The sequence below is a fragment of the Salvelinus sp. IW2-2015 genome, linkage group LG37 (genome assembly GCF_002910315.2).
Source record: "Salvelinus sp. IW2-2015 linkage group LG37, ASM291031v2, whole genome shotgun sequence".
In the NCBI taxonomy this organism is placed as follows: domain Eukaryota; kingdom Metazoa; phylum Chordata; class Actinopteri; order Salmoniformes; family Salmonidae; genus Salvelinus; species Salvelinus sp. IW2-2015.
Window position 1 is genome coordinate 18,334,300 of NC_036876.1, and position 27,405 is coordinate 18,361,704.

The 27,405-nt window shown below is 42.5% G+C and overlaps 1 protein-coding gene and 1 long non-coding RNA gene across 8 annotated transcripts in view; one reads left to right on the plus strand and one right to left on the minus strand.

The window, feature by feature from the left end:
* The window catches only part of LOC111960399 (uncharacterized), a 77,278-nt gene extending 75,404 nt beyond the window's left edge, over positions 1-1,874 (minus strand). Inside the window, exons 1-3 of the long non-coding RNA XR_002876833.2 lie at positions 1,630-1,874; positions 1,364-1,402; positions 746-876 (exon numbers count right to left, since the gene is read on the minus strand). This is a non-coding gene — a long non-coding RNA (uncharacterized lncRNA). The remainder of the gene's footprint in view (positions 1-745; positions 877-1,363; positions 1,403-1,629) is intronic.
* An 83-nt stretch (positions 1,875-1,957) lies between these two features.
* The window catches only part of LOC111960306 (leucine-rich repeats and calponin homology (CH) domain containing 4), a 75,129-nt gene continuing 49,681 nt past the window's right edge, over positions 1,958-27,405 (plus strand). For all 7 annotated transcript variants that reach the window (XR_011475045.1, XR_011475044.1, XR_011475043.1 and 4 more), the window contains exons 1-9: positions 1,958-2,378; positions 21,187-21,331; positions 21,449-21,578; positions 21,981-22,086; positions 23,526-23,769; positions 25,633-25,729; positions 25,961-26,081; positions 26,722-26,816; positions 26,923-26,978. Coding sequence is in view for 4 of the 7 variants with exons in the window: in XM_023982257.2 (XP_023838025.1) it covers positions 2,207-2,378; positions 21,187-21,331; positions 21,449-21,578; positions 21,981-22,086; positions 23,526-23,769; positions 25,633-25,729; positions 25,961-26,081; positions 26,722-26,816; positions 26,923-26,978 (1,166 nt within the window). In the remaining 3 variants the exon portion in view is untranslated. The remainder of the gene's footprint in view (positions 2,379-21,186; positions 21,332-21,448; positions 21,579-21,980; positions 22,087-23,525; positions 23,770-25,632; positions 25,730-25,960; positions 26,082-26,721; positions 26,817-26,922; positions 26,979-27,405) is intronic.

Genomic DNA, 27,405 nt, shown 5'->3' on the forward strand with positions numbered 1-27,405 from the left:
TGTTAAGTTCATGTTTTAAGTATCCCTATATTTCTGTTATTACGGGGCTATCACTCAGTCAAGAGTGCAAGAGTGCGCATGCGCAGGAAGTTTGTTCGTTGTTGAACCTGGCCTTGAGTGTAATGGCTACCTTGTAGTGTGTTCATATAGTAGAGTAAACTTTGTTAAACTGGAACCTTGTCGTTGTGTCATTTCGAGTTAACAATGCCCAACGGCTCTAAATCCACTCTCTCCAAGCATCACCACAGTCAAAAGCCTCGGTGTCTCCCTCTTTTGAAACCAAACATAAAAACCAGCACCGGGACACCATTCTTCCACCTCCGCAATATCTCCAGGCTCCGCCCGTCACTGTCACACACCGAAACTCTCATCCATACCTTGGTTACTTCCTGACTAGACTATTGTAACACTCTCCTTCACCAGATCCCCACCAACCTCATCAATAGACTCCAACTGGTTCTGAACTCTGGTGCTGCAAGAATCCACACCAGCACCAGATCAACTGAACAAATCAAACCAAACCAAACCTGGCTCCCTGTGCAACCCTGTATTCACTTTAAAAAATAATCCTACTTACCTACAAAGCCCTCTACAACCTGGCAACCACCTACCTCTCTGATCTTCTCCCACTCTATGCTCCCTCCCTCTTTCCACTAACCCCTCAAAATCCACCAACTCTGTAGTCACATGTCCCTAATTCCACCTCCCTATCACCCCCCACCCACCCCTTCCCTCCATTTCATACCTTAACTACAGACACAGGTAGTCCTGTAGCTGCAGCAGCCTCCGTCACCAGGGCTGAGGACCACCTTTTCCTACCCCGTTCATGATAAGACACAAGGGTACCCCTGATGTTAGCCGTTATGAGGCGTCTTCCTACAACAACAAAGATATATTAAATTGTAACATGGGTGTATGTAAGTGTTTCCTAGTCTTTGAACAAGAGCCTTCAGGTTCCTATTTGGTTAAAAAGCTATGGGACAGGGAAGGAATGTTACCACTCTCAAATCCATAGCCAGAGCTATGGATGCAAGAACTAACCATCCTTGATATAGCTTGAGGCTATACAGTGTTTGTTTACATTTACTTTGTTTACAAACATTGGAGTAAAACAAGCTTTTATTTTGGGGTTCTGGTGGGGTATGACAGTTGAACTAAGCTCATAAGGCATTCATAAGTTATATCTTCAAGAATCAATCGGTACACATCATTCATTTAAAAGTCCAAAGATAGATGTAGAAACGGCTGATTTCCCCTTTAAAAGCCTAATGACAAGTAGCTTGCTAATCTGACTAAATATTTCACCGGTTGAAGTGTTTTACTTATTATTGAGACCAACAATTCCCTTCAATGTTTAACATACCTTGAGTGATGGGATAAATCATCATTGAGTGGGAACAGACTAGAATGGGAACAAAGAAATTACATGTAGCTACAACGTGATGAGGATAGGTAGCTAATCATTTTCTAGCTAACTACTAACATTCTTTAGGTGATACTAGCTATATTAGCTAGCTCCYAGACTAAGACACTATGAAAATCAGGGTCTAAACATCTCTCCAAGTTATAATTAAAGCATGCTTTTATAAGAAAAATACTAGCCAATTACATAATTAAGTTGTACAATACCTGTAATTACAKGGTACACTCCCGATCAAACGCTCAAACTCCCGCGAAAGGATTTGGGGTTGGCTTCTATGGTGAACATGCGCACTCGGTCTCAGTTAAAATCGCCATTGGAAGGGTCGCGTAGTACAATGTGTGGTTCTGAATCACTATTCAAAGGTAACACGTKCCACACATGTGACYTTCACCATGTGAAAYGTGTGATTGSTCAAATTTTTCCTCCTTTTAATGAAGTGATTGTTGTCCAATCGGGTGCACCAATTCATCRCCTTTGAGATATGGGCGTGTTATCRCTGTCAATCAAGTTTCTTTCTCGTCGTAGCCACTCCCACTGCTCCTCACCTACCTGGTGCTGCTGCACCCCTTCCGACAGAGATTGACAGTTAGCAAGTACCGCTTTTTCATGCTTCTCGGAGTGGAGTATCCTCTGTGTGGATAACAAATAATTAATTGTCCTAGCTACTTCGAAAGTTGTTTTTGTCGGACGGTTTTGGAATTAGTTGTGAGGGATATGAAAGTGTAAAGCAAGACTTTCTTTTTTGAGACTCAAACGAAGTAACATTGAGGCATTTCTACGTTCATGGCTGCTGGGGACCGTGCCCAGCTGCCGGKGACAATAGCTGCTAGCCGGAGGGTGGAGAAGTCGCTCGAGGAAGCTGCAGCGAGCGGGGCTCTGAATTTGTCTAATCGCAAATTGAAAGAGTTTTCCCGAAACGCTAGGAACTATGACCTGTCTGATATTGTGCACGCAGGTGAGTTGTGTTTTGTGTAGATAACGTGGTTCAATTGAGTTGACAATTAATCTGATGGGGAGTCACCGTGGACAGTTATTTTTTTAATGAAACCTGCTGCTATTGTTAGCTAACAACCGMCATGAAGTTGAAATGTGCACGAGCGGATTGTGTCTCAAGATTCCTTGACCCTATATTCAGAGGTTGCACTGCCAATTCAACCACAACTTCTTAAACSTGTACATTTGTGTTTATTCTTTCAATTTCGGGGGGGGGGTATTTATTTTCATTTGATTCATGCGTGCTCAGATTCATGTCCTGGCTCATTGCTTGTCACTTTCGCAAGTTCCCCTTCGCATTATGTATGATGACGTATGCTGGGCATGTCAATGTTCAGTACATTATCACAATGAATACCATTGAATAATATTAATTAGATGACATAATAAAATATTGTAACCTTTTATCCTGGTTGCTGCCTGAAACCAATCTAAGGTACCCAACGTTTTGAAACAACGCACCCCCAACTCTCTGTGTTCTCTGGTAGTTATGACCATCTGCTCAAAAGGACCTAGGCCTTGTAAGGTGATGAAACACCTTGGACACACGCACGGCCTGGAATTTCGTTATTTTATTGGCAAGGCCACTATCCCTTAATGGGGTGGCCAATTTGGCAAGGCACCAAGGCTATGAACCCAAATAGCCAATTAAGTTGATTCGGAACACAGAAAAACACTGTTCTGTTATGAAAAATACATGAACATTTTATTACAGAGCTATCATTGAAATATTCTGTCTTCCTTGACTTGATTTTTGCTCAAAAAACAATTTCATAGACAAACAATACAAGAAATATATTTTAAGTACACAACAATGATGAAACCATACCAGGAGACCACTTTTGAAGTCTGGTAAACATAATTTTTTACAAATATTTTTTGTAGTTACCCTTTAATTTAAGTGTGCATGTATCTAGCTAGCCCTGTTTGGTTAGCAGTGTTTCAGTAGCAGACGTAATGGAGTTTGCAAAACTAATGGRCACTGGATTGATGTAAATAATCCTGATTTTATTCTGCCAGGTAGGCATAGACTAATTTGTAGGTAGTTAACATTTCATTTATGATGTGCACCACTGCTAAATGAATACAGGGGAAACATTGACGACATGCTTCCCATGTTTTTTTATTTTTATTTGGAGCATGCATACCAGATACTCCGACTATAAACACTGTCATTTTCTCAGTATTAGCCTAGGAATTGAGAAATAAARAATACAATAATTGAAAGCTGGGATCCTCCTCCTTTCAATACAGGCCATCAAAGCTCTGTTTTTCCCCAGGTTGCATTTAGAATTGTTCTGCAATGCCTGGACTTTCTCTTGTTTCTCTCCACACYTCAACCAGCTGTTGGAGGATTTGCATGTTCTCACTGCCGGACAGGTGATATTCTGTTAAAACTAGGCTATTTGTGCATGTGATAAATAAACTTAACAGCTTCAGCAATTATTATTTTGCCAGAAGTAAAATAGACTCCGTAGTTATTGGCACATCGGCCATCTGAGGCCACGCACGCACGCACACACGAGATATACCATCTCTAATCCAACTAACGGTAATGGAGACTGTAGTGATGAATGTATCCAAGGCCTTCGACAACACTATCTTGATGTGCACATGTTTATCCAACGCGAAGCTCAGATTATAAACATTCTATAGAATACTTATACATGTATAAACATGTATTTGTTGATGGTGTCCAATGAGCTCTTCATCTAAACCACCTCTGATGAAAGATTGTTTGCATTTAATAATGCATTTTGTCTTGAGGACAGTTCCTGCAAGGTTTGCTCTAACTCTGCTCAGAGTCTGTCCTGTCTCTCTTATACATTCAGTGACTAATTTTCTGGTGGTGTTAAGATGGCAACATAGTTCGCTATGAATGGTCGTAATTACACTTTACTCCATACGTAGACAGRTTAGAAAATAGCACACCCCTTTTCYGTATTAGACYCTTGCTGACACACACATACACACCACCTCTTTCCCCTATGACAGAGGTTTAGGCTGACTTAATATAATTACCAGTGGTGACACAGACAGTGGTGTGTGCTGGTTAGGAGCTCGAAAGTCAGGTATAAGACCATGTCTTAACTGTATAATCCATACATTACCAGACTAAACACGACACAGGGAAGTCCTCAAGGAACGGATCTTACTCTCTGTGAAGATTACAAAGAGAGGGACATTTAGATTTGATTCGGCGTGGCCAACTGTTATGGAAAGGCAGAACAGAGGCCGGCTCTGTGTCCTAATCCAGACTTCTTATCAGAATCGATTAGTTTCGGGTGCCATTTTTATATGGGTATATTGGGAAAGGGCCTACTGAAGCTCACTAGTGAGGGCTTATGGATTGAAAGTGGGAAGATTGCAGAATTGGGACAAGGTCCCAAGCAGGCCCTATGGTGTTTATGATAACTGTGACAGTCTCCCTCTCTCATCTCTCTCTCCTCTCTCGCTTATCTCGCTCTCTCTCTCTCTCTCTCTCACACACACACAAAATGTGGAGCAACTTCCCTTCAGGAGGTCAGGGTTCAGTCCTTCTCCTCTCCCCACTGTCTTTTGCCCCGCTAAAAAGAACTGGCACCAGCCAATTGTCTGGGAGAAGAAGAAAAAATTCCATTGCAAAATATATATATTTTGCCTGTTCATTGATGGAAATACCAGTCGATGTAGATCCATTTGACCGGTCATGCTTATCGAGGGTCATTTGCATAATTTTGTYGAATGAAATTGGCCCGTGTGTGTTTTAGTTCATCGTTATGTTTATCACACGTGCATACAGATACAGAGCCTATAAACAGAAGTCTTTCAGACAGCGCAAGAGCTGCTGCTACTGCTTCTCAAACAGCTCCTTTGTTGCTGCTGGAGTGAAACAACATGTGCTTCTATAAGCCAGTTATTGCGTAACAATTCTAAACGCAATTGCGTGTTAAAGGTAAGGACAGTGTCACTGGAAAGGTAAGGACYGTGTCACTGGAGACCTATCTCAATCGACTAAGGGAGTCATGTAAGATGGCTGACTGAACACAGCCATGTAGACCAACTCAAGATAAAACTCGGAAAATTAGACTAAATATTAGCACTGCACAATTTGGTGGGTAATAACCTCCAATCTGGATAACCAAACCATAAGACTAGATAAATGTATCTGCAAATATTACGAAAACAAGCAACACCCAAACATGACGGAAGTAAGACAGGGGAACCTATTTCAAAATGAAAACGTGACTTCTACAGATACAGACAATTTAATATTTTCACCACCGGGAATGGTAAAAGACGAAACCGATCTGTTAAAATCAATAAATTACAAACTGGCTATACTTGAACTAGTRAGTAAGGATTAGAGGTCGACCGATTATGATTTTTCAACACCGATACCGATTATTGGAGGACCAAAAAAAGCCGATGCCGATTTTTAWATATATATTTGTAATAATGACAATTACAACAATACTGAATGAACACTTATTTMGACTTAGATTGTATTGATGTACTATATTATTTAGTCTCAAATAAATAATGAAACATGTTCAATTTGGTTTAAATAATGCAAAACAAAGTGTTGGAGAAGAAAGTAAAAGTGCAGTATGTGCCATGTAAAAAGCTAATGTTTAAAATTCCAAACGCTGCCCCCTACCCTAGTGAAGTTAAAGGCACAGTCAACTTAGTGTATGTAAACTTCTGACCCACTGGAATTGTGATACAGTGAAATAATTGTTGGAAAATTACTTGTCATGCACAAAGTAGATGTCCTAACCGACTTGCCAAAACTATAGTTTCTTAGCAACATTTGTAGAGTGGTTGAAAAACAAGTTTTAATGACTCCAACCTAAGTGTATGTAAACTTCCGACTTCAACTGTGTGTGTGTACAGTACAACAGTTTTAGGCTTTTGTGAAAAAGTGCTGTAAACTAGAATGCTTTCAAAAATAGATTATATTTATCAATTAACAAATTGCAAAGTGGGTGAACAGAAGAAAAATCTCAATCAAATCCATGACCACTCTTTGCCTTCACAACAGCATCAATTATTGTAGGTACACTTGCACAATGTCAGGGATTTTGTTGGCATGTAGGCAGGTGTATGATTAAACAACTATACCAAACAGGTGCTAATGATCATCAATTCAATATGTTGGTTGAAACATAATCATTAACTGAAACAGAAACATTTGTGTAGGAGGAATAAAACTGGGTGAGGAACAGCCAAACTCAGCTAACAAGGTGAGGTTGCTGTAGACAGATTATTGTCAAGTCATACACCATGGCAAGACTGAGCACAGCAACAAGACACGAGGTAGTTATACTGCATCAATCAGCAAGGCAAACAGGGGTTTCCAGATGTGCTGTCCAAGCTCTTTTGAAGAAGCGCAAAGAAACGAGCAATGTTGAGGACCGTAGACGCAGTGTTCGGCCAAGGAAACTTACTGCAGCAGATGAAAGACCCATCATGCTTACTTCCCTTCGCAATCAGAATATGTCCAGCAGTGCCATCAGCTCAGAATTGGAAGAAAACTGTGGGATCCTGGTACACCTATTTACTGTCTTGAAGTCTGGTCAAAAGTGGCCTTTATGGAAGACTTGCGGCAAAAAAGCCATACCTCTGACGTGGAAACAAGGCCAAGCGACTGGATTGATGAGTCAAAATTTGAAATATTTGGCTGTAGCAGAAGGCAGTTTGTTCGCCGACAGGCTGGAGAGCGGTACACGAATGAGTGTCTACAGGCAACAGTGAAGCATGGTGGAGGTTCCTTGCAAGTTTGGGGCTGCATTTCTGCGAATGAAGTTGGTGATTTGGTCAGAATTAATGGTCTCGTCAATGCTGAGAAGTACAGGGAGATACTTATCCATCATGCAATACCATGATCGTCCCCAAATTTATTCTGCAGCATGACAAACGACCCCAAACATACAGCGATAGTCATAAAGAACTATATTCAGCATAAAGAACACGGAGTCTTGGAAGTGATGGTATGGCCCCCACAGAGCCCTGATCTCAACATCATTGAGTCTGACTGGGATTACATGAAGTCAGAGAAGCACCTGAGGCTGCCTAAATCCACAGAATAACTGTGGTTAGTTCTCCAAGATGTTTGGGCCAACCTACCTGCCAGGTTCCTTCAAAAACTGTATGCAAGTGTACTTGGAAGAATTGATGCTGTTTTGAAGGCAAAGGGTGGTCACACAATATTGATTTGATGTAGATTTTTCTTCTGTTCGCTCACTTTGCATTTTGTTAATTGATAAACAATCTATTAACATCTATTTTTTTTAAAGCATTCTTACTTTACAGCATTTTTTCACACCTGCCTCAAACTTTTGCACAGTACTCTGTGTGTGTATTTTACTTATTTATTTTTTGGGTGAATTGGCGTGCCAAGGCAAATACCCTTGCGTCCCTGCCTTAGGTTGCAACCCCTGCTCTACACAGAGGGAGAATGTATCAACAATCACCATCACTTTATCCTCAGACTACCTCTCCTCAGACGACCTCAGAGCTAGGCTATATTTGACTTTCACTGTTGTTTTTGATTGAATTTAACAAACTTTATTGAGACATTGACACGAGGGGAAATTCTCAGTTGAATGCCCTGTCCAACATCCGTCCACCCTACTTCCTTGTCTCGGTCACATGACACTGACACTGCAGAGCACCTTGTCACCCTAGCCTTTCTGTCGCCACTGTTGTGTTGAAGGAAATACAGCTGTCACTTAGCCTAACTAATTTTCCCCCACCCTCCTGACTTGTTCCCTTGGGCTTGTCTATTAAACTGCCTGGTCCCATATCTGATTGTGCTTTTGCCTAATCCATTGTCATTGCTGAACATGTTTGGCATGGCAATTTCATAAGGAATTGGAAATAGAGCAGAAGCATATTTACACCCAGGCTAAAAGTCGCCAGCTTCCATGGAGAAGCTAGGGAAAGAGGAATTGCTGTTTTGTATTTGGTCAATTTAGTGTGGGAGAAGTGAAAAAACTATTGTAGCAGACTGTATTGACACCCCTATTTGCTGTGTCTTTAACCAAACCCTAAAGGAGTGTGCCCACAGGCCTGGAAGGAAGCTAACGTATTTCTGCTGCTTTAAAACATTAATGCACTCGTTGCTGGCTCTAACAGCTGGCCTACCAGTTTGCTGCCTATTCTTAGTAAACTGATGGAGAGAATTGTTTGACCAAAAACAATGCTATTTTTCAGGGAACAAGTTAAGTACTGACTTTCATGCATGTAGAGAAGGGCACTCAACTTGTACTGCACTGACTGAGATGACTGACTGATTGGTTAAAATAAATAAGTAAGATAGTTGGAACTGTATTGTTAGATTTCAGTGCAGCCTTTTGATGTTATTAATCATACATTGTTATTGAAAAAACTACCTTGCTATGGCATTACATAACTTGCCATCACATTGTTAGAGTTATTTATTAGTGATGTACCGATGTGACATTTTTGGCTGATACCGATATCTGATATTTTCCTTGCCAAAAATACCAATATTACAATTTTTAGCAGCCTTTTTAAGCATTCTAGTACATTTTAAATAGTTAGACCGCTTTGTCCATGTATGTGTTTWAAGGCGCTGCATCTCAGTGCAAGTCCTTGGTTCGAATCCAGGCTGTATTACATCCGGCCATGTTTGGGAGTCCCATAGGGTGGCGCATAATTGGCCCAGCGTCGTCCGTGTTTGGCCGTGGTAGACCGTCAATGTAAATAAGAATTTGTTATTAACTGACTTGCCTAGTTAAATTTAAAGGTTACACACACACACACCACTGAACAAGAAGTAATTTTGTTGGCATTTACGTATGTCTCCATTACCAGTAAAACATAATCAAAACCTATTTATTTCACTTACTTGCTGTGCTGTTTCGTTCATTTGTTCAGTCGTTTCATTCTCAACCAGGAATTCTATGGAACGCCGTTTGTGTATTTGCATGTCAAAAAAGATACACGTCAAATAACACTATTTGACGTGTCAAATAAGCTTGTTGACCAATCAGGACCTGAATATGACTGCACGTCACAATAATAATTTAACGTMTTCATWKATTTTGTATGTAGTTATTACACATTGATTACACTATCACTCGTATTTCATATGTCACAACGATTCGATACGTATGCTATGATGCTGGTAAAGTTGTCAGTAGCACCTAGAATGCTGGTCATAAAAAAAGCTAGCTAGCTCATGAATGCAAACAATGTTCTTCCCCAAAAACATAGCAAAACGACATCTGTTTCAGTAGCTATAGTTAGCTAACTATATAGCTAGGTGTCATCTAAAATAACCCTGATTTAGAAGACAGTTCTTATTTGATTAATGGTGGTCGGACCATCTATGTGAAGCTAGCCACAATAAGGATTAGGTTAGGCTTTAAAGTAAAAGTCTGTCATTGACAGTGATGCAAATGCATACAAATAGTAGAATTATGCCATAATTGAATAGATCATGCTAAAAGAGGTTGGAATGTTTTATGAAATCAACAAAAGACAATTTGTTAATTTGACATATCTGTTGAAATCACGCTGGATATATTCTACTTTAGAATTGCATTGAGGGCATACTTATTTCACTGTACAGCCTTACCTATGGATTGTGAATCAATGACATGGGGTATCAGTCGACTCAGTGACACCCAGAGAACATTAGCATTGTAAGTCTTATCGCGGGACTGAAACAACTGAATTGAGKCACATTTATTGTCAACCTATGTGTATTGAACACTATATTCCAGAGGAAAAACAATACTGCGTYGWMGTTTTGGAGTCTGATAACTCGGAGGACATTGGGAGAACATATCTTGGGTATTGAGTAGACTGTTACCCCATTTCATTGATCCCCAATCCTTAGGTAAAGCTGTACAGTACAATATGAATGTCAGTACACACAATAGGCTGACTGGGGAGGTGATTTAAAACAGTCACAGTCCCGCGATAAGAGCTACAATGCTATTATTTGCGTAGACTCTTCAGTTCTGTGTGTCACCGAGTAGACTGATACCCCATTCATGGCTTTACATTCCAACCTTGTTTAACATTATATAGTCTAAATCTGGCATGATTCCACCAATTGTAACCTTCTGCATCACTTTCAAAGAGGTACTTTGATTTTGAAGGCAAACCGCAAATTCCACTATTGTGCCTAATCCTTATTGTGGCTAGCTTCACAACACATAACCTGGTCAGGTCYAGCCTCACTGTGGGCTAGGTTAGGAATGCTGTGTTGCAGGTGCAGKGCAAAATTTTATGTGGCGTCATTACGTCATGTAGGTACGTTATATAGGTATTCACGTCAGCTTTGACATCGGTTTTTCACATCYGCGTTAAACTAGACATCGGGCCGATACCGATGTTGMCATTTTTAGCTAATTTCGTCCGATTCCAATATGTTCACCGATATGTCATGCATCCCTATTATTTATCCAATAGAACCCAGAGAGTGTTCTTCGTTGGAAGCTTCTCTTACACCAGATATGTGTAGTGTCCGTCAGGTCAGTTGCTTTGGGCCGTTATTCTTCTCTATTTTTTACTAGTGAGTTGCCACTGGTCTTACACAAAGTTAGAATGACTATGTATGGGAATGAGCTCAAAGCCAGTGAGCTCACTGAAATTCTATATAACGAGTTGTCCGTATCGGAATGGGTGACATAAAAATAAACTGGTCTTAAAATGCGTTTTATTTMTATATGCATTTATTCGGTTCAAAACATTCTCTCACCTAAACCTCAACTGGAGTTCTACATAAGGGTGTGACCATTGTCCAAGTTAAGGAAGCTAAACTCTTAGGTATAATATTGGATGGTCAATTATCATGGGCAAGTTATATTGACAAAGTTGCTGTGAAGATGGGGAGKGGTATGACTGTTTATAACATATGTTCTCTGTTTTTGACACCAACTGTACTAGTTGTTAGGACAAGACCAGAGCCTTATCTTGATTACTGTCCGGTAATATGATCTAGTGCAGCAAAGAAAGACCTAGCCGCTGGTTCAAAACAGAGCAGCACGCCTTGCCCTTAACCTTAACCGCACATCCCAACTAACATCTACAACATGCATGCCTGTCTTTCCTGGTTGAGGAGAGATTTAACTGCTTTTCTTCTAGTTTTTATGAACAATGACTAAAATTCTAGATTGTCTGTATAATCAAATGACATTCATCTTAGACACCATACATATGCCACCATGAGTCTCTTCACAGTCCGAAACTACTAATTCATGCCAACGCACAGTTTTATATAGAGCCGTGATCGTATAAAAGTCAGTTCCATCTCCAATTACTCAAGCAAACAGTAAAATGACATTTAAAAAAACAACTGTGACGGGAAACACACATTCACCACGCAGAGGAGGTGATTATGACAACAAATTACTCCATAGAGAAGCCATGTGGATATATACACATTTCAATTATTTTATCTCCACACGGTTGAAACGAATAATTAGGTTTCACCTTCCTAAAGGCCAAATTTAGACTGTTATACAAGAACACTGTCCATATCAGATGCATATCGTTTATGAGTTAGCCCCACATATTTCTGAACGGCTGAGCCTGATGTCATTTGTGGTAAGCTATTTCATGAATTGATATATGTATCCAAGTGAGCAGACACTTAAGGCATTTGATTCACTCCCATACCCTATTTAAGTGATAATGCACAAAAAGTTTGAATCCAGGCATGATCACTTTTATACCCCCAGTAATGCTCACTTCGAGGGAATTATCACTTTTATACCCCCAGTTACTAACATATTAAAATAATGATTGACATATTTAGATATTGTCCTGACACATATCTAGGGTTGCTCCACAAGCCGGCAGGTTGTTTGTTCTATCGGTTCGGTTGCCAGAGACGCGACCCAGTCGTTAAGTGTCTTTGTTCTTTGTCTATGGACGTGACCCAATCGTTCGTTCTAAATGTTCTATTGCCTTAGTGGCTGGCCAAGTTCTTATCCCTTGCTTGCTAGCTAGCCAACTATGGCTAACTTACAGTCACGTCAAACAGTGCAGCCAGAATAACAGCATTTGCATTTGTTTAAGCGGTTTTCTAGTGACATTTTATTTGGATATATTCGTAAGAATGAGCTAATGACGCACGATTTCACCTGGCATAAAAAATGTGCGCTCTCGACAGGACACTTGTTCAGAGGAGCTAGCCAACAACACAGCTAACACAATCACTTCAAACTGAAGCCGGAAAGACTGCAAACTAGCTGCATTTTSTTAATTTTACCTGTTTTCTATTGACAATTCTTTGTATATGTCCATAATAAGGATGCGTATTCATGATTTTGACTTGCTAAGAAAAGCTGCCTGTGTCTCGTCCCGACCCCTACAAAATGATTACTATGGGACAGGTGTAGATCGAATTTCAAATATTGAAACAATGTTGCAAATATCAGAGGGACAGACCACAATTTTTATACAAATCTCCGCTATTGAAAACCAATGGGAGATAATGTCTAGATGCTTTTTACAGTGGAGATCAAGTTTATTCATTGTCTGGCTGGGCTAATGACCGTGGATAGCGCAGTGAGATGGAACAGAGTAAATAGGCATTTCAACATCATAGATTTAGCCGGTGGTAACTTGTGGAATAGACACCGTCTGGAAAGCGGTTTTAACCAATCAGCGTCCAGGATTAGATCCACCCGTTGTATAAAATTCTGWATTTCTACAAGTGTGACTCACTTGTATACAGGTAGACCAGAAAATCCACATCCCTGAATGGCAGATTAGTGGCAACCCTGATTAGAAGCACCTGCTGCTCATCGGTTGTTCCCTACAAATGCTGTTTTAAAATAAAATTGCACCTACACACTGAAGAAGGCTGTGCACCTGAAATGTCTGTGCACACTATCCTTGATGCAGTGAAAGTAATACAATAATTGAATAATGAAGTAAGCTTCATGCAACGTCTTTTTGAGTGTGGACCCATTACACCTTTTTGTTTGACACACCCAAAGACACACTCTTACACACACACACACATGATCATTTTTGTATTGTTGGTATGATTGTTTAGTTGCATTGTCTGTATATCGTTGTATTTATATTTGTGACTTGTGTGTCCGTGTTTTGTTACTTAGCAAAGAGCAATATCTCAAGCAAAAGTTGCCTGGGTGTGGTCTTAGTGGGGAGGGGAACTCCATCCCACCAAAACAGACTGGAATTTCAGTCTTTTCAAACATCTGTTACCCTAAAAGGGCATTATAATCTTTTTCAAAATGTCACAGTATTATTCCAACCTCAGTGTGGAAATATACATAAAACACAGGATATCACGTTTTTGACTGCAATGGGCCTTTAACTCTTGCACAGTGTTCTTCACCTTCGCTCCCCAGTCTTGTGTTTCCGGCACACTGCGGATGTGGGTTTGCATACTTCCTCAAACTTCTGCTTTCTCTCCCCTTTTTCAACTGAATTCTCCTTTGTCACTCCCGCTCTTTACTTCCCCTCTCTCTGTCAGTTTCAGTATCTTCTCTATACACGTGGGTGTGGCCTTTTTAAAATCTTGCCCTGTCTGTCTTCCTCGGTCTCAATCTCTCCCTCTCTCCACTCTCTTTCTCTCCCTCTAACTCTAAGCGCTATTGGTCTATTCTCTCACAGCACAGCAGATGGTGAGGGGAATCCCTTTTTCTCCCTGGGGAGTTAAGAAGAGAGGCGGTAGATGGAGAGGGAGGGCTTGGACAGGACACTCGGATTCTGTCAGTGTCAGCCAGCCCCATAGGAACAGAAATAGTGATGTCAAATGTTCTCAAAGTTGTAAATGGCAGTGGAATGACCATCTCGGAGTTGCCTCTTCACTGTTGATCTTGAGACTGGTGTTTTGTGGGTACTATTTAATGAAGCTGCATGTTGAGGACTTGTGAGGAGTCTGTTTCTCAAACTAGATATATTAATGTACTTGTCCTCTTGCTCATTTGTGCACCGGGGCCTCCCACTCTTTCTATTCTGGTTAGAGCCAGTTTGCGCTGTTCTTTGAAGGGAGTAGCACACAGCGTTGTACGAGATCTTCAGTTTCTTGGAAATTTCTCGCATGGAATAGCCTTAATTTTTTAGAACAAGAATAGACTGACGAGTTTCAMWAGAAAGTTCTTTGTTTCTGGCCATTTTGAGCCTGTAATCGAACCCACAAATACTGATGCTCCAGATACTCAACTAGTCTAAAGAAGGACCGTTTTATTGCTTCTTTAAGATTGCTGTACATCAGCGGAACCCATCCAACTTGAAGGTGCTGGAGCAGTTTTGCCTTGAAGAATGGGCAAAAATCTCAGTGGCTAGATGTACCAAGCTTATAGAGACATACCCCAAGAGACTTGCAGCTGTAATTGCTGCAAAAGGTGGCTCTACAAAGTTTTGACATGGGGGGTGAATAGTTTTGCACACACGTTTTTTTTTGCCTTGTTTGCTACACAATAAAAATGATTTTGTATCTTCAAAGTGGTAGGCATGTTGTGTAAATCAAATGATACAAACCCCCCAAAAATCAATTTTTAATTCCAGGTTGTAAGGCAACAAAATAGGAAAAATGTCAAAGGGAGTGAATAATTTTGCAAGCCACTGCATCTGTACAGCTGCCATTTTTRCCCCCCCTGTTTTTCCTACTAGCGTTTTGTTTCTCCTCCAATCTTTTCCAGGTACACATGCTGTTCTTCCTTTATAAAAGCGTGCATCACAACTTTGTTCAGTTGCACAATTTCTCTCGTTCATTTTTGCTTGTAAATGTCCACACTCACCGAAAATGACATTTGGTAGCTACTTGTTATGCTTCTATAACTTTGAGCTGGATTTGCCTGTCTTTGTAAATCATTTCTGTTAGCTAAATGCTAACAAGCTAAAACTAACAGCGTTTGTGATTTCGCTATTAGTTTGTGCTAATTCTGTTAGCATTCTGGTAATAGAGGCTCAATGGGCTTTTCTTGAGTTTTTAGCACCCCCTTTTGTGCCATGCCGGTAATACCGTAAATCCCAGGACAAAAGAAAAACGGTATGACAATATGAAAATGTGGATACCGCCCAAGCCTAACCAGTAAGGATGTAACGATTCCCTTTGCGTGATGTATTGTTTTCTCTACCTTCTTGCACTTTGTGCTGTTGTCTGTGCCCAATAATTGTTGTGCTGCTACCATGTTGTGTTGCTATCATGTTGTCATGTTGCTACCATAGTGTGTTGTCATGTTGCTGCCTTATGTCTCTCTTTATGTTGTCTCTCTTGTCATGTTGTGTGTGTTGTCCTGTTTTATTTTGAATTCTCAGCCCCCTTCCCCGCAGGTGGCCTTTTGGAAGCCATCATTGTAAATACGATTTTTTTTCTTAACTGACTAGTTAAATAAAGGTTAAAAAATTAACAAATAATACTCTTGAAGGAAGGAGAGTTTGAAAGTTCATAAAAAATGTAAATGCAACATGCAACAATTTCAAAGATTTTTCTGTTCAGTCAACTGAAATTAATTAATTAGGCCCTAATCTATGGATTTCACATGACTGTGAATACAGATATGCATCTGCTCTAATTAGGCCCTAATCTATGGATTTCACATGACTGTGAATACAGATATGCATCTGTTGGTCAGATACCCCCCCCAAAAAAATTGGCGCGTGTATCAGAAAACCAGTCAGTACCACCACCATTTGCCTCATGCAGCTCGACACATCTCCTCTGCTTAGAGTTGATCAGGCTGTTGATTGTGTCCTGTGGAATGTTGTCCCACTCCTCTTCAATGGCTGTGCGAAGTTGTTGGATATTGGCGGGAACTGGAGAGCACTCTGTCGTACATGTCGACCTAGAGCATCCCAAACATGCTCAATAGGTGACATGTCTGGTGAGTTTGCAGGCCATGGAAAACTGCGACATGTATAGCTTCACGGAATTGTGTACAGATCGTTGCAACATGGAGCTGTGGATTATCATGCTCATACATGAGGTGATGGCGGAGAATGAATGGCACGACAATGGGCCTCAGGATCTCGTCTTAGTATGTCTGTGCATTCTAATTGCCATCGATAAAATGAATGTGTTCATTGTTAGATTACTTGTTAGATATTACTGCATGGTCGGAACTAGAAGCACAAGCATTTCGCTACACTCGCATTAACATCTGCTAATCTCCTGTCTTATCCGGTTTCCTGTGTGAATTTAAGTATGTTCCCTCTAATTCTCTCTCTCTCCCCTCCCGGAGGACCTGGGATCTTGCCTCGGGACTACCTGGCCTGATTACTCCTTGCTGTCCCCAGTCCACCTGGTCGTGCTGCTGCTCCAGTTTCAACTGTTCTGCCTGCGGCTATGGAACCCTGACCTGTTCACCAGACGTGCTACCTTGTCCCAGACCTGCTGTCTCTAACTCTGAATGCTTGGCTATGAAAGCCATGAAAGACATTTACTCCTGAGGTGCTGGCCTGTTGCACCCTCTACAACCACTGTGATTATTATTTGACCCTGCTGGTCATCTATGAACGTTTGAACATCTTGGCCATGTACTGTTATAATCTCAACCCGGCACAGCCAGAAGAGGACTGGCCACCTCTCAGAGCCTGGTTCCTCTCTAGGTTTCTTCCTAGGTTTTGGCATTTCTAGGAAGTTTTTCCTAGCCACTGTGCTTCTACACCTGCATTGCTTGCTGTTTGGGGTTTTAGGCTGGGTTTTTGTACAGCACTTTGAGATATCAGCTGATGTAAGAAGGGCTATATTAATACATTTGATTTGATGAGACATGTTACACTGGTTACAGCACAATCCACATCCTGTGCTGTACCCCTTGACTTTTACCCCCAAAAATMTACGTTACAGCCTTATTCTAATAGTTTTTTTTATCCTCAGTAATCTACACACAATACCCCATAATGACCAAAGGAAAACTGTTTTTTAGAAATCTTTGCAACTGTATTAACTATTCAGATCCTTTGATATGAGACTCGACATTGAGCTTGGAGTCCACCTGTGGTAAATTCAATTGACTGGACATGATTTGGAATGGTACACACCTGTCTATATAAGGTCCCACAGTTGACAGTGCATGTCAGAGCAAATGCCAAGCCATGAAGTCAAAGGAATTGTCCATAGCGCTCCGAGACAGGATTGTACGAGGTACCAAAACATTTTTGCAGCATTGAAAGTCCTCAAGATCACTGTGGCCTCCTCTGTTCTTAAATGGAAGAAGTTTGGGACCACCAAGACTTTTCCTATAGCTGGCCGCCCGTCCAAACTGAACAATCGGAGAAGGGCCTTGGTCAGCACCCTTGTGGGGCCCCAGTGTTGAGGGTCAGTGAAGTGGATATGTTGTTTCCTACCTTTACCACCTGTGGGCGGCCTGTCAAAGTCCTGGACCCAGTTGCACAGGTTGGGGTTGAGACCCAGGGCCTCCAGCTTGGAGGGTACTATGGTGTTGAATCCTYAGCTGTAGTCAATGAGCAGCATTCTTACATACATTGGGGAGAACAAGTATTTGATACACTGCCGATTTTGCAGGTTTTCCTACTTACAAAGCATGTAGAGGTCTGTCATTTTTATCATAGGTACACTTCAACTGTGAGAGACGGAATCTAAAACAAAAATCCAGAAAATTTAATTGTATGATTTTTAAGTAATTCATTTGCATTTTATTGCATGACATAAGTATTTGATACATCATTAAAGCAGAATTTAATATTTGGTACAGAAACCTTTGTTTGTAATTACAGAGATCATACGTTTCCTGTAGTTCTTGACCAGGTTTGCACACACTGCAGCAGGGATTTTGGCCCACTCCTCCATAAATCCTGCTTGGAAATTAGTGTCTGTGTTGTTTATGTTTACTCAAGCAAGGTCCTCAAAAGGGACTTCAGCTAAGTGTTCCCTGATTGGGCAAAATTGGTGAGGATTGTGTTGATTATCCCTACTTCTAGTGTGCCCCCGAGGAGATTCTTAATCCAAAACATTAAAGACGGCCTCAAGTTCGCCTTATTGAGGACAAGTTAACGAGGCTGATGCTCATTGCAAGCTGCTCCAAGGAGTTGGACAGTTTTGACCTCCCAACAGCAGCAGCTCACTTTGAGCAGGCAAAGCATTGTAAAATAGGCTTTCTCTCAATGAACCAGCTTTAACGAATTTCATTTACACTGAACAAAAATATAAACACACCATGTAAAGTGTTGGTCCCATGTGTCATGTGCTGAAATAAAAGATCCCAGAAATGTTCCATCCGCACAAATGTTATTTCTCAAATTTGTTTACATCCCTGTTGGTGAGCAGTTCTCCTTTGCCAAGATAATCCATCCACCTGACAAGTGTGGCATATTAAGAAGCAGATGAAATGAACATTAACATTCTGCAGCGATACGCCATCCCATCCGGTTTGCGCTTAGTGGGAATATCATTTGTTTTTCAACAGGACAATGACCCAAAACACACCTCCAGGCTGTGTAAGGGCTATTTGACCAAGAAGGAGAGTGATGGAGTGCTGCATCAGCTAACCTGGCCTCCACAATCACCAGACCTCAACCCAAGACTGTTGAAAAAGCATTCCAGGTTAAGCTGGTTGAGATAATGCCAAGAGTGTGCAAAGCTGTCAAGGCAATTGGTGGCTACTTTGAAGAATCACTTTTTTTGATTACTACAGGTTTCCATATGTTATTTCATAGTTTTGATGTCTTCACTATTCTACAATGTAGAAAATAGAAAGAATAAAGGAAAACCCTTGAATGAGTAGGTGTGACCAAACTTTAGACTGGTACTGGAGGTACTGAWTGTCATTTTGGACATTTACAAGCGGATGTGAATGAGAGACGTTGTACAAATGAACAAAGTTGTGGCGCATTCTTGTCTGAAGGAAGAACAGTACTGCCTCTAAAGCAGCATGTGTACACACTGTGTCTGTTTGGAGTCGCTAGGGAGGTTGGCCTGCATGCTCTGCTAGGAGAAGATGGGGGAGGAGAGCACACTGGCCCGAGAATGGACAGGGGAAAAACGCAAGGAAATCAAAAGATAACACAGAACTCATCCAAAGGATTTTGACTTCTCAAACATGCAGAAGCTTACACAATATGATGCCCCGTCACCTTATTAATTCAGTAGCTTACTTATAAGTAGGAAGTTAAACTTAGGGGTCACGTTAATGGATAATTCTATCTTTTTTCATGCATTTTTAAAATATATATTTTTTAACACTTCAGAAATATTTTGCTGCGTTTGGTAAACACAGATCGTAAATGCCTCTTATTGTAATTTGTGCTCGGCATTACAGATTGTTTTGCTTCAGTTGCACTTCTCCACTCGGGTGAGAATTCATGAACGGGCATTTTTTCAGCAGACCGGGTTCTGACTTTTGTTCTGTGTTTTTCTCGGGTGTAGCCAGCCTTCTTTTCTCCAGTACAAGAAAAACATTAGGAGAAGTAGCTGGCTACATTCTTTCTATGATAAACATTAGAAGTATGATGGCCTTGCGTCGTTTTTGCGAAGAAATACCTTGCTTTTTCATTGTAAGCTCATTTACCTGTGTGGCAGTAGCATTGCACTTCTGTTGTCATCTAATGAAAATGAAGCTGTTTTCTGCCTGAATTTTCTGTGAAGGAAAACTATAGTTGCACGTCCCTGATCACCGCTATTGGCTTTCAATATAAAATTGCGATCCCTGTCATTACACAGCTGGACTCACCTGCTCCCGCTTTCTCCCATTGTGCTATTTACAAACAGACATGAGACTGGCTCGACTGACTTGTAGGGAACTATGGTAAGCTTCATAATGTCAAATAATGTGACAGGTGACATGAACGCGATCTGCTTTATCTCCTAACATATTGCACAAGTTGACTGCAGGTATTTTCATAAAAAGTAGCTACAAATATGAAAATGTATTGGAAAAACTTCAAATAAATCTTTTTGACGGTATTGAAAAACCATCTCGTGGCTATTGACAAATAACCCGGTATATACGGTATACCACCCAAGCTTAATTAACAGTGGTTGTGCCCATAGAAATAACATGGCTTGGGTGCACGGGGGTGAGTGAGATGTTTCCCAATGCTGGAAGAGGGGCCTAAGGGAAAAAGCTTGGGAACCCCTGTTCTATGCTAAATGGTTTTTGTTTATGATATTCATGTATGATTTATAGCAGGGATGAAGATGCAACAGGCAATTTTTTGCTTTTCAATGAAACCTTTCATGTTGGTATTAGAACGTTGTTCTACTTCATTTTATTAAAATTTTACAGGCCAATTTCTATTCTGTTAAGATGAATTACAGTAATCTAAATGTGATTTTGAGCACAGTGGGTGGATGCCCTAATGTGTTACGCATCCAATGCATAAAATCTTGCCGGTCATGTCCGGGCGCCAAATTTTCCTAACGGGAACCCTGCTATATGTATATAGTCAGCGGCTAGTGTGTGTGTGTGTGTGTGTGTGTCTCCCTGAGTCATTCATCTAACCAACAAAACCATATGAAGGTGAATGATGACTTTCTCCCAGACCTCTTTGTAGACCTCTTTGTCTCACAGATTGTTACTGGTCTGACAATCTGTTCATTTATCCTATTTAATCAAGTCTGAATCCTTTTCCCCTTTCCTGTGTCATTGTAATAGGTCACTTTTTGTCTCATCAGTATCATTGATTGTGATAGGTCTTTTTTTGTTTCTATGGCTTTATAATGATGGTTGTCGGTGATTTGGTTCTATTTGTCTTATTTCAGTATCGTTAATGGTTATTGATTTATTTTTGTGTCTCATGGCAATATTATTGAATGTGAGTGGTTGTCGTTGTCCAATATGACTGTTGTTGGGTCCTTCTTGTTTCAGACCTGTCGAAGAACCGTCTCTGCGAGCTGCCAGAGGAGCTGTGCCAGTTCATCTCCTTGGAGACGCTCAGCCTACACCATAACTGTATTCGCTCCCTGACCCCCAGCCTTTGTCATCTACAGGCTCTCACTTACCTTAACCTCAGGTGACACATACACACGCCGGTGGCACAAACCACTTTTCAAGTCGTTGCACCCGTTCAGTTGCCTGCTTGTGCATGTATGACTTTTCGTCATTGTTCTGTGTGTCTCCGTCCTTGCAGCCGTAACCTTATCTCCAACCTGCCTCCCTCGGTGTGTCAGCTCCCCCTCCTGCGAGTCCTGATCGTCAGCAACAACAAGTTGTTGGTCCTGCCCGCCTCCATACACACCCTCACACACCTCCGACAGCTGGTATGTAGTAACATATACCCATGCCTCAATTTACCCCACTACCACACAGGGCTCTCTGATCTCGCTCTGTCTTTTTCTCTAGGTATCTCTCTCTCCTTTTGCCATCTTTGCTCTAGCTATATCTCTTGCAGTCTTTAATTATTGCGGTCACGTTTACTTTAGGTACTCTATCTGTTCCTCTCTTCACAATCTCCTGCTCTCATTTTTTTATTTCTGCCCTCTGGCTGACTCTCACACCTGCATTTCTGTCATACCGTGTCTCCGTTCTGAACGATAGCCCTTTTTTCCTCTCTAGCTTCTTCACCCCCCCCCTGCCCCCCTCTTGTTCTTTGTCTTTGGGGTGTAAGCCTGGGTTGCAGTTAGACTTTTGATTATTTGGTTTCCCATCTCCCGCTCCTGTAGGATGTGAGTTGTAATGATCTGCAGTGTCTGCCGGTGGAGCTGGGTCAGCTGGAGTGCCTGAGAGACCTCAACCTGAGAAGGAATCGGCTCACCACGCTGCCCAAAGGCAAGACACACACACACCTGACCTTTGACCCCTTCATACACCCTATACACCCCACCTCCGTGCTTCAGTGTCTCCCTGAAACCCCCCCCAAAATAAAGTTCCCTGGCCTGTATACCACGATCCACCTCCCGGCTTCTGTGTCCCGACTCCCCACTAAGTCTCTCAATAGCTGTCTCTGATCCCTTACATACAGTAAGCATACCATCATGGCTTCAACTTCTATGCTTTATACGCTGTATACACTAACCCTACACATACCTTATCTAAGTCCTTGACAGTTCTCCAAGCTCAAGTCCCCTTTGCCTAAATACATTTACTGACACATACATTTACTAATATTCTTAAAACAAATCTTAAAATGTGACGGTCTGACCCCTTTTCTCAGAATTGGGCTACTCTGTACCTAATATTGTTATTGACCCTAGAGTTGGACCCTTGACTTTCCGAGTCTGCTGTAATGCCCCCGATGACTCTCGCCCCTTTTTTCCCCTGTAAGTCCACCTTTTCCCGAACCTAGTTGTTGACGCGCTACTTCCACCACTGACTCCTTTCTAACGCTTAACCGCTCTTTAACTCAGTTCTCAAACACACCAGACAACCCCAGAAGTACCACTACCAGATGCTTTAGCACAAACAAACCCTACGGTAATATTTTTTWWATTTTTTTWATTTTTWATTTTACCGTTATTTTACCAGGTAAGTTGACTGAGAACACGTTCTCATTTGCAGCAACGACCTGGGGAATAGTTACAGGGGAGAGGAGGGGGATGAATGAGCCAATTGTAAACTGGGGATTATTAGGTGACCGTGATGGTTGAGGGCCAGATTGGGAATTTAGCCAGGACACCGGGGTTAACACCCCTACTCTTACGATAAGTGCCATGGGATCTTTAATGACCTCAGAGAGTCAGGACACCCGTTTAACGTCCCATCCGAAAGARGGCACCCTACACAGAGCAGTGTCCCCAATCACTGCCCTGGGGCATTGGGATCTTTGTTTAGACCAGAGGAAAGAGTGCCTCCTACTGGCTCCACAATATTAAACAACATAGCACTGAAATCGCACAGCAAAACAACCTGGCTGCCTGTGACGGTATGTCCCATAAGGTACCAGTATAGCTCTGGCCTCACAGCACTCTCCATTCTCCAATCCTGCCTTGAGCTCTCCTCAAAACTCCAACCTATTGACTACAGCTCTCAATGCAAGATAACTTAGGTTACCACTAACACTGTAGTTTCTCCTTCATATGAGTCGAAACAGTTTGAGAAGTGATGATCGAGGCCTTATTTGAATTGAATTCAACAGAAATGCTAAACCATAGTTTAATTAAAAGCATTGAATTGCTACTGCCTAAAGTTTATTTTATTATTTCCCATGATACGCTATTTCCATGATGATTAGATATCAGCTCGATATTAAACTACACCCTCCCTCTCAGAGTTGTCCGAGTTGCCCCTGGTCCGGTTAGACGTTTCCTGTAACTGCATCTCCCACGTGCCCGTGTGCTACCGCACCTGCGCCACTCCAGACATTGTATTGGACAACAACCCCTTGCAACAGCCGCCGCCCAGGTCTTGTTCCAAGGGGAAGTACCACATTTTCAAGTTCCTCAACATCGAGGCCTGCAAGAGGAACCAGGAGGAACTGGAGAGAGCCCTGAGACCCACCGGGTTCAACAGCTGGTGAGAGGGATGGGAGAGAGGGAGAGAGGGGGGGGGGGGTGTATTTTGTGTAACTTCATTTTTATTATCATTATAAGAGATGAGTAAGGGAGAGGTGGAGGGAGGAGAGTGGAGAGGATGGGAGGATATAGAGCAGTTGATTCTCCTGTACTATTGTATACTTTTTAACCGTGTGTGTGTTTACTGGTGTTTGTACTTGTGTACTGGTGTGTGTGTTTGTGTGTGTGTGTGTGTACAGGGGTAGTGTGTGTACTGGGGGGGTGTGTGTTTACTGGGGGGGGGGGGGGGGTGTACTGGGGTGTGTGTGTGTACTGGGGTGTGTGTGTGTACTGGGTGTGTGTGTGGTGTACTGGGGTGTGTGTGTGTACTGGGGTGTGTGTGTGTGTGTGTACTGGGGGGTGGTGGTGTGTGTGTGTGTACTGGGGTGTGTTGTGTGTGTGTGTGTACTGGGGTGTGTGTGGTGTGTGTGTGTGTACTGGGGTGTGGGTGTGGTGTGTGTGTGTGTGTGTGTGTGTGTGTGGTGTGTGTGTGTGTGTGTGTGTGTTGTGTGTGGTGTGTGTGTGTGGTGTGTGTGTGTGTGTGTGTGTGTGTACGTACTGGGGTGTGTGTGTGTGTGTGTGTGTGTGTGTGTGTACTGGGGGTGTGGTAGGTTGGGGTGTGTGTGTGTGACTGGGGGGGTGTACTGGGGTGTGTGTGTGTGTGTGTACTGGGGTGTGTGTGTGTGTGTGTACTGGGGTGTGTGTGTGTGTTACGTACTGGGGTGTTGTGTGTGTGTACTGGGGGCGGGGGGGGGGGCGGGGGTGGGGGGTGTACTGGGGTGGTGTGTGTGTAACTGGGGTGGTGTGTTGGTGTGTTGTGTACTGGGGTGTGTGTGTGGTGTGTGTACCGGGTGTGTGTGTGTGGTACCTGTGGTGTGTGTTGTGTACTGGGGTGTGTGTGTGTACTGGGGTGTGTGTGTGTGTGTGTACTGGGGTGTGTGTGTGTGTGTGTGTACTGGGGTGTGTGTGTGGTGTGTGGTGTGTGTTGTGTGTGTGTACGTACTGGGGTGTGTGTGTGTGTGTGTGTGTGTGTGTGGTGTGTGTGTGTACTGGGGTGTGTGTGTGTACTGGGGTTTGGGTGTGTGTGTGTGTGTGTACTGGGGGGGTGTACTGGGGTGTGTGTGTGTGTGGTGTACTGGGGTGTGTGTGTGTGTACGTACTGGGGTGTGTGTGTGTGTGTACTGGGGGGGGGGGGGGGTGTACGTACTGTGGGGCGTGTGTATAGTACTGGGTGCGTGGGTGTGTGGTGTGTACTGGGGTACTTGTGTGTGTACTGGTGTGTGCATGTCCGATATGTATGTATACAGACCAGGTGAATGACCAGGTGAATCCAGGTGAAAGCTATTATCCCTTATTGATGGCATTTGTTAAATCCACTTCAATCAGTGTAAATGAAGGGGAGGAGACAGGTTAAAGAAGGATTTTTAAGCTTCGGGTCAATTGAGACATGACTGAATGGTTAAGACAAAATATTTAAGTGCCTTTGAACGGGGTATGGTAGTAGGTGCCAGGCTCACCGGTTTAAATGTATCAAGATCTGCAATGCTGCTAAGTTTAACGCTGTAAAATGGTCCACCACCCAAAGAACATCCAGCCAACTTGACACAACTGTGGGAAGCATTGGAGTCAACATGGTCCAGCATCCCTGTGGAACACCTCCGACACCTTGTAGAGTCCATGCCTCGACCAATTGAGGCTGTTCTGAGGGCAAAGGGGCGGGGGGGTACAACTCAATATTAGGAAGGTGTTCATTGTATGTGTGTGTCTGATATACAGTATGTGTGTGTGTACTGATGCGTGTCCTATCTTCCGTGTCTCCCTGCAGTCTGTCACACCAGGAGCTGTTCTCTGGTCAGTATGGAGGTCTGGACTCTGGCTTCAACAGTGTGGACAGTGGGAGCAAGAGATGGTCCGGGAACAAGGTGAGACAACAGGGATCTGAGAGAGCGATAGTCCTTGGTTTTAATACCTTGCAATTTATATTTTGTCTTATTGTGTGAGGCCATCATAATAGCCAAACAGTCATAATCGTTGGAGGTCTACACAGATGTCTTAAACCTTAAGTCAAATGTCTCAGACATGTCTCACTCTCTCCCTTTTCACCTGTTGTGTACTGTGTGTCTTACTCTCTCCCCCCAAATCGGTGTGTCCAGTCTGCAGATGACTTCTCAGAGCTGTCCCTATGCATGGCTGAGCTCACCAGAGACCAGAGGAACCTGGAGGAAGAGGTGGAGGCGGAGGAGGACTCTCCCCTCACAGAGACCCCAGACAGGGGTGAGGAGCGGGCTCTAACTACTTAAAACCATCACACATTACATCAGTCAGTTACACACCCTGGTCCTGCAGAGCTACATGGCGATCAGGCTTTTGTTCCAGCCAAGCTCTAACCACCTTAAACCATCAGACATTATAGCCTGCTTTCTCAGACACATACTAAGCCTACTCCTGGACTAAAAAGCATGCTCACTGGAGATTCTCCATTGAAATATGTGTCTGGGGAAACCAGCCATAAAACCGTTAGGGGAYAATGAGAAGCTCAGAAATAAATGATGGGATTTATTTTTCAGACTTGTTATATAGTTCATATACTCAATCCCCTAATAAAGATTTACTATATTGATACACACCCTAAACCATGAGAAATTAAATATTAGCCCACTCACTGAGGAAAGAAAGGGAGAAATAAGCTTATTGTAACAAAACATGATTTTATTTTCAGACAGACAGCACTCTGTTTTCCAAAATCTCTTTCATATCCTCCTCTCCAACCTCTATTAGAGGCTACACTGTTTATATACCCTTCCAGACATTCCTTAATGTTATTTTACTGTCTGTAATAGCTTTCATCCTCCCTCTACCTTCTCCCTCTACCTTCCCCCCCTCCTCCCTCCCCCTCTTTTCTTTGTTTTCACAGTGAATGGGGAGGCAGAGCCGGTGGTTCTCATAGACGGCAGTGTCACCGAGGAGGAAGAAGAGAAGTGCAGGACAAATCATCCCACTCCCCCGCGTGTTAGYAGGATGCCTTTATAAATGCTTTATTAACTCTTATAAACATGTTATGAATGTCTTATGGCTAGTGGATGGGTATCTAACAGTGTCATGGTGTTTTTCTCAGGAGAAGACCGGGAGGTCCTCACCACCTCCTCAATCACAAGACTCTTCTATAAGCAGGTGAGACACACARGACTCAACACTCATATGGTCACGTGAACATTGAATCTGCACCCTCAGCCATGTTCCCACAAGGTTTTGTGATTGTGGTGTTTGTGTGTCAGTGCCAATGAGTTTCGACTTCTCTGTTCCTGCGCCCGTTTCAGTGTGGATTCAGCAGTTTGACTGGCTGGCTTTGTGTTCACAGTTTCATATACAGCAACCGCCAGTCTGTTTTTCAGAGTGGAATGGACAGATACTCTTTTTTATCACACTCTGTTTTTCTCTTGCTGCCTTGTTTTACAAGGTCACCCTCTCATCGAGTGTGTGAAATGTCAATAGACTACGGTTCCCATTACTTACACCACTCACTGACTGACTGGCCCAAGGGGAACACACACACACACAACCAGGGGAAATCATTCACTCACTACGGCTTATAAAGAGA